Source organism: Dermacentor andersoni, chromosome 7, assembly GCF_023375885.2.
Source record: "Dermacentor andersoni chromosome 7, qqDerAnde1_hic_scaffold, whole genome shotgun sequence".
Taxonomy (NCBI): domain Eukaryota; kingdom Metazoa; phylum Arthropoda; class Arachnida; order Ixodida; family Ixodidae; genus Dermacentor; species Dermacentor andersoni.
Genome location: NC_092820.1, coordinates 130,058,614 through 130,066,729, shown reverse-complemented (window position 1 = coordinate 130,066,729; position 8,116 = coordinate 130,058,614). Strand labels below are relative to the sequence as shown.

The following is an 8,116-nucleotide window of genomic DNA, read 5'->3' as shown; positions in this document are numbered from 1 at the left end:
CGCTGAAGTTAAGCGTGCATCCACGACGAAAAATTAGTAAACGTCAGCATGTCTGCCACCATGAAGGAGCTAGGCTTACTGTTCTGTGCAAAACCTTGGTTTGCTGTATCGTCGCGCGAGCTCGGGTTTCCAGGAAAAACAATATCGTATTCACGCCCCTACCACGTCCGCTTTCAAAGGCAGCATCCGTTGCGGAAAGCCCCCGCTGCGGCGGCCGGGGAGGCACACGTGAGAAGAGCATTAGGCTTATCTTTGGCGTGCAGTCAGCGCAGCATGAAGTGGCGGCGATTTTTTTCTTTTTCTTTAGTTTCGGAACGAGACAGCTGGCAGCCGCAGTACGCAGTAGCGCTTGGGCGACTGGTAACAGAGAGGAACAAGTACACAAAAGAGCCATAGCCAGTAAAAGAAACGGTAGGTTGGTTTTCTGCCTTCTGTGGTTTGCACAACGCGGACCTGGTTATGCGCGAACGCCTTTATGTCGCAGGAGTACCCAGACGATTCGATTATTTCTTCCTTCTTTTGGCTCGTCTTTTGGGGCCGAAGGAAGCTGAGCGTGAATTTATCACCGCTCACCGCGAATGGCTGGTCGCCGCGGGGCCCCGGAGTACGCTCTTATTACTCAGAAGAGAATATTGTCACAATCATGTGATTATTAGTGCACAAACTCATTGTAACACGCAATGCGCAAACAAATTAACCATCTGATTAAGACCGTTCAACCTCGGGACGGTAGATGTGCGTTCGTTGATGTGCTCACAGGCAGCGCTGAGCTGATCAGACACGTACGCGCCATAGCAGACGGCACGACAGTCTTTGATACATTGGGGGCGAGGACTTACGGCGTCATCGTCTGTCGGAAGCGCCTCGCTTGCGTAGTGTGAGGGATGACGCGGCGCGCTCCTCATAGGTTTGGCTGTCGGCGCTCAATAACACCCCCACGTGGCAGCCCTCGTAAACATTCCTGCAAGTACTCTCGAAACAACGGCAGTTTTGTACTGTCGAAATGATAACCTTGGGCAAACAGAAAAGTCAGAATGCCTTGCAGACGCTATCTTTTTACCGAATACGTACAGTGAACGCCCACTGCGTGCAGTTGCCGTGATGGAGACCCCCGAACCGGTTTCTTGCGTGGAAGGTAGGCAATAGCTAAGAGAAAACGATGTGGAATGCGTGCTGATAGTGGGCAGTAATTAAACCAAATAGAGCATAAAGAATAAAGCCGCAAGTAGCGATCGCACGGGATCCCAGCGATCGACAACGCGTCTGTATGCTTGTCCACGCACAATTTTTGGCTTTCGCTGCGAACGCGTTTTTTGCACCGGGCCATGATGTTTAAGCCGCAGCATATGAGCTTCTGACCGTACACACGCAAACATTGTTGCGAGGACGCTGTGACCGCAGTTCAGAAACAAATTCGTTATAGCTAGGGACTTCGACGCCTACGGCGACATGTGATCTACCGTTGTAACGTTTCAATCTTTTTTTTTTTCCTTTTCATCTGTATTCATGGACGTTTCAATATCTTTATATCTCACGTTGCGTCACACTGAATGTTTATTGGTCTTCTCAGCGAGCAACTTCCCCGCTGCTTCTTTTTCTTAATCCAATATATTCCTTGTTTGGTGCTAACGGAACCACGAGTATATCCCACGCCTTTTTATTTTAGTGTGCTTCTTACCATTCCGTTTCTATTCCAGTGAGCGTGGAAGTATCTAGCATCAACAAGTTAATTACAAAATCTTCCTGACATTAGCCGGGCAGTGCGCGCGGGCGAGTGTCTCAGTTAGCGTTTTCTGCTGCTCACTGACCATCGCATCCCCAACGCCGTAACATAAATTTTCCTCGAGAAAGTGCTTGCTGTACAGTCGAGTTGTAGCCGATGGCTGTAGCGATGAAAGTTTCCTGGTGCAAGCTCTACGCAGCATCACACACCTCCAATACAGCGATGGCATCGTTAGTTTTAAGACGAGTAATTAAAAAAATCCGTTAGTAAATGTTCATTCATTCGCGCACTCTGTGTCTGCTATTCGAGCGTATAGTGTCCGCCGTGTTGCATGAAATAAAATAAAAGGGGAGAAGGCATCATGGAATTATTAAATATGATATATATATATATATATATATATATACGCCTAGTAAAAGAAAGGATCCCATGGTAAAGATACCCAAGCAGAAAGCTAGTACCATGGACATTGAACTGATTTGCCATGTCAGTGCAGCGACAGAAGAAATTTCTGTTGCTGCAACAAATATTTATTCCCTTTTTTGTGACCTGCTAGCGTAGGCGAACTAGCTAGGTCACATGCGAAGCTGTTCATTTTCATTGAGGAAACGTGCTCCCCCAGTTTTTGTTTTGTAGTCGCCATGTGACCTGGATGAAATGTCACACGGATTTGAAAACACTTCTGTCTACTACATGATATTTAAACTAACAAATGTTCTCGTTACAGCCCGGTCATGGCAAGCAGGTTCATAGCCCTCGTGTTTTTGCTGCTCTCATTCCTGGCCGTTGCCTTCTCTGGTAAGCTAAGGAGATTTTGAATTACTCGTCAGCTTTTCTAAAGTTATTCTAAATCCACACACTTTGAAAATATTCGAACGACCTTGTTGCTCATGACCCGAAAGATGTCGTACAAATGACTTTATGCAAAGAAGATGCGTTTAGAGTGTCGGTCGGCAAACAATCAGGGAATTCATAGAACCGGATTCATTCCGGTATAGGTCATACGATATAAAGATACAGGTTTTAAGGTGGGCAGAGAACCAGGATAAATAGGCGAAACGCTAGATGGTTATGAATGTGCAGAATACCTGAGAACCGCCAGCAGGCTACCTAACTATTTATCGCCACCATGATTACAATGGAATGTGAATAAAGTAATCATTATATTTTAGTAACCCCTGTACAGGCATCTGAGATGTGAATATTAGGAATGCATCGGTACTGAACTCCGCCTTATATGGCGTTTGAAGCGGGGCCCCCGCAGCACACTGTTCGGTGCAGTACACAGGGTTACCTTTTGTGTTTTAAAGTAATTATCTAGTTATAAAAGATATTGAGGAGGTCACTCCAGCAAGTGGCAGCTGTTTTCGGGACAACCCGCGGCACGTGATATTACCGGAAGACGAGGCAGCTGCTTAAGGGAATTAGTATATAACTTTGCCACTGTCGAGTCACAACAACCGAGTGCGACTCTTTTGCGATTAAAGTTTTAAAAGATTACTTATCCTGCCTTAACTATGGCTATTTTAGATCCCCGCCGCTCTTAGCGGAATACCGCTTATTTGTGTGTTAAAATGAACCAAGAACGATTATCGCGCAACGCTTCTTTGTAAAATATCGTATGCTGCCCTTGTACATATACTGTAAAATCTACCAGTGCATTATGATTAGATAGCATAGATTTTAAGAATAATAGATGCTCAACTGCCCGCTTATACCGTCATCCATGCTAACATCACATTGATGGGTTCTGAGAAGCGTATAGTGTTCAACCCATGTCTCCTTCTTGCAGTTGAGAATTTTGGTTACAATAAAACGTATTCGCTGCAGAAACGAATAAATATCTTGTGGTAATTCATACGCAAAACGATACATTTGAAATGAGCAGTTGGTATTTAAATAGGCAGGAATTAAACATACTGCATCTAACCATCACATATTTACAAATTGTTGCGAGCAATAAATGTCACATGAGCACGAAATTTACGGTAAACTTTTATCAGTGACAATCACGCTTAATTCGAAGCGCCATTGATAAGAACTCAACACTTCTGCGGAACACCTCACACATTGGACTGGTGTTATAATTTTTCAAAAATACCCTATGTTGAAAATTTTCTCAAGCACTGTTTACATTTATTATATTTAAAACTACCCGACTCAAGTGAACTTGTAGGTGGTTCAAGTACATAAAAAACATATAGGCCTTCATCTCAGGTTTCTTAAAAGGTGCTAATTTGTTCCAAATGTTATTCCTATTTTTTTTTTATTTTTCAGTCGAACCTGAGTGCCCACTACTGAAATGTAGTGCTGGTAATAAAGTGGCCTGTTTCATCGATGAAGAGCGTTGTCACTGTCGATGTGGTAAGATGAATATTTTAATTCGCAACCTAAATTCCATAAACGCGCGTTGCATACACAAACCAAACTAAAGAAATGTTTGAATGATGTTACATGGAGATTGAGGCTCTTGCATTTTCGCGTGCGCGCTTGCTTGTGCTGGATATGTTCCATATTAATAAATTCATAAATTTAAACTACGGTACACGAATTAAACAGCTAAAGTCAGGCCTTGGTTCTTCGACATTAATGAACGAAACGAAAGTGCTCGGCCAGTCGCTTCCTTCGCTCTGTTGTCCGTGTAGCTGTTGTGGCAAATCAAGACACCGTGTCTAAGAAAATACTGCAACAACTGCACACTTGTACATCATCTTTCTTACTCAGCGTCGATAAAAAGTATCGTTTGACCAATTTAGCAATATAGTTCTGGCTTAAACAAATGATATTACTACCAAGAAAATTAAACTGGATTAAAGTGTGCAGCGGGCTTGGGAGGAGCATATTGAACCTTTCCAAACCCTTGATAGTCTACATTGGGTTCATTTTTCAACATGGAAATGGAATATACCTATCCTACGGCTACGCAAGCAGACGTCACACGCTTCTTTTAAAGCTAGCCTAAGATTACGCAGTGGCGATGCTGTCAAAAATACGTCCAGGTATCTTTCAGTAATAAAAGGCACTGTTGCATGTATGGTACCACACTGGATGCTTCAATTATTACGTGGCTTATTCGTTTTTTTTTTTCTCGGATTACTTGCAGTCTCTGACAGCGACCCCTGTGCGTCCTTGATCAACCACCCCTGCCCTGAGGCTTATACGCTCAGCTGTACAAGCGAGGCCATCACCTGCAAGTGCCGATGCGGTGCGTAAAAATTCCGTCACACCAAAGCAAAAAGTATACACTTAAGCATGGAAAGCAAGTATACAATCTTCAAATTTTGAACGAGCGAGAATTTCATACAGGCAATTATGCCTGCGAGAAAGCTGTTGTTATTCTGCACTACCCTATGTCTGGTACTATAGCTTCGAGTTTGAATAAGCACATTGTATTTGGCTTTTAGAAGTCAGGGACAATCGTATGGCGCCACTTTCTTTTAATTTCCGCAAAAAAAACTTTGACAGCGCTCACCGTGAACGTGTTGTCGAAGCCATAACCGCGATGCGCGAAATCTATCGAATCTAGAAGTGGAACAAAAGATTACACTGTTTTTTTAAAGTTTATTCATGAGCATGGGCTGAGTATTTCGGTAAAAGGATGTTGCTAACCAAAGTTAAGAAAACAAATAAAGCGAAAATGCATTTTTTTTTTCGAAAAATGTAGGTGGCTACGATTAAACCATCCATTCGATATGTGCGTTCTAGTAGCGACGTAAAGAACCCCTGCGTATTGCCTATCTTACAACTAAATTGTTTGGTTTCAAATTTGCAATTTTCTTCACTCACTCTACAAGCGCCTAAACGTCGCCAAGCGGGACGCGATCCTGCACTCTCGGATATGAGTTGGCAGTAAGTGACGTCTGCAGTATAGTTGCAGCTTGTAGCTATTCTACTCAGAGCCTAATTCTCTGTCTACTAAAATAAACCTGGAATAAATGCTTGTTTTTGCAGTTCTGAAATGACGGACACCCGACAGCTGATGGCTGAAGTGGGCACGACACGTGCCACTACATTCGAGTCGCCTTCTTTGATATTCCTCCCTGGATTGCGGTAAAGTAAACATAATGATTAAATAAAGGTTCTGGTAATAAGAAAACGTTGTTGTGTTTTTGGATTATTTCTCTGGACTCACTTTGTATGTAATCGTACTCCTAATTTCACTAGTGTATCCTGCAAGATGAAGTAAAAATGTTGATAATACGTACGTAGGCTAGGGCGGGGTGTCGCGGTAACTCAGTGGTAAATGAACGGTGGGACTGGGCAGAAACAGTAGTCAGCTACTTCTGTTTTACTATTCGTACGAGAAAACACATTGTAGCTCGTTAAAATGTCCCCCCAAAAAATAATGCCGTGTCGCGGGAACAGATTGAGTGAAGTCCGTCACTGTGTTCCATTGGCTGTGCTTTTCATCTGTTGAGTACGAGATTGTGGGTGTGATTACCGAACCCGAGTTCCCGTATTACGAAGGACGCTTCGTACATTCCAACTACGCAAGGCTCCCGTATATTTAGCTATAGGTACATGTGGCTCGCTCGTGTGGCTTGATGTTGGTATACGGAATACCCAGGATAATCAGTAATCATAATCAGAGTAGTAAGTAGCCATAACAATCATCGTGACTGTAGCGTCTGGGCGTTACGTCGAAGGTGGAATACTGCAAAATGCTACTAGGTCCTAGTGTGAAAAGCAGCGCAAAGAGGACACACCACGTGCTATAAACCGACTCGACGAAGTGCCCATCACTTCGCCTTTTTTTTTCTTTTCTTTTTTGCATTTGGATGTCCAGCGGGGAGAAATGTTTCAAAATAAGTCTTAGCGGGAGCCTCCTATAGTGAACTTGATTTCGTACAACCTCATCTATATGTTGCCCCATGTGTCGCTTTTGGTATAAAAAAAATTATTGCTCTAATAGAATGAAGAACATGAAAATAAAAAAAAAGAGATAACGAACGAGAAGTTTCGCCAATAGCACACTGTTGCACCTACTACAGCTATTCTTCCGGTCACTCAAACAAGTTCGAATTTCTGTACCTTATGCAGTTACATGCAAACAACTGCATCATTGCTTAGGGCCACTTGGTAATTGCACTAACCTTGCACCCATGCTCAGCCTCGCTTGATCGCGTTACCTTCTCGTAAAGCTCTATCGTACGCAATGCTAATACTTAAATTGAACGTTTTCGGCTTTATTTTTCAAGAATTTGACACGCAGTCGTGTAAGTCAGACAGGTCAGGTGCAGATTTTAACCGCAGAGTTTTCCGGAACACGTCATGATTTATAACAGACAAGAAACATTCTGAAAATACTCCTATATAACCTATTCAAGTAAGTTAGAGATGCTGGTTATCAGCAGACCATTTTTTTTATCAAGCTAATGGTATTTTTTTTTCCGCGAATATAAAGTTCAACAATTTTGTAGATCACATAACTTGCTGCATGACAGCACATCCTAATTTTCTATATCATAGTTGCGTCCAGTAGCCTGAACAACCAAGCTTTAGAGAAGCATATGACAGCAATGACAGAACACAGTACGGCGATGTGAGAATGCAGAAATTGAGGGCGCATTACACATTCAAACAGAAATGAAATGGAAGAAAAGTGAGTGTTACTTCTGCGAGTACCAAGAAAGACATATAAGAGTTTTCGAGCAGTAATAGGCGCTTAGGAATACCGTGCATCATATTATAAAACCTAATAATAAAGGGTTTATAATAATAATAAAAATGGGAAGTTTGGACATTTAATGGTAAAATTGAGAGTATTATTAAAAGTCCGTGAAGGTACGGATTTGCCTAAATAAACCGTGCTAGAACCTCGCAATCGGTGCACTGAGCAAGAAACCGAAAAACAAACAGCAGGAATAGGGAAGACTTTTCTCACCCCCCCCCCCCCCCCCCCCCCCTCAAAATGCTACGACGCAGTTGCAAATTCTTCATCCCTATGCTTACAGCCGAGCAACAGCCATCCAATAACTTTGCACCTGTAAACGCCTTGATGGCTCATAATCCGAGTTCGACTGCTTAGTTCATCGTTCGCTCAACTCTGCTGCCTCCTGTCCGTGAAATTGTCAAGTGGTATTTTCGGCTGGAAACAACGGTCTAGTAGTAGGCATGCCCTGAACGCCGTCCTTGTTTTCGAACGATCACATACGTCTCTTAAAGAAAGCATTTTCGCGACCCTTCGTCTAATGTCGTATTATTAATTATCAACCGAAAACTCGATGCACTTCCGCAAGGTTTTAATGAGTTACCTTGTTTTCGACAGCTCTAGGGCTTTCCTTGTTGTTCCGTGCTGTCGTATTTTCTTAGCCGCTAACATTTATGTGCTGATGGCGTACAATACGCATGCTTGCGCAAACTGATTTGAATTTTACACTTGCTCCTTCGTAC

The 8,116-nt window shown here is 42.9% G+C and overlaps 1 protein-coding gene across 1 annotated transcript; it reads left to right on the top strand.

The window, feature by feature from the left end:
- The first annotated feature begins 223 nt into the window (after positions 1-223).
- LOC126533821 (uncharacterized) lies at positions 224-5,819 on the top strand. The gene is made up of 5 exons (XM_050181027.3): positions 224-411; positions 2,451-2,521; positions 4,001-4,087; positions 4,827-4,928; positions 5,675-5,819. The coding sequence occupies exons 2-5, from the start codon at positions 2,458-2,460 to the stop codon at positions 5,683-5,685; spliced, it is 264 nt and encodes an 87-aa protein (XP_050036984.1). The 5' UTR covers positions 224-411; positions 2,451-2,457; the 3' UTR covers positions 5,686-5,819.
- The last annotated feature ends 2,297 nt before the right edge of the window (positions 5,820-8,116 follow it).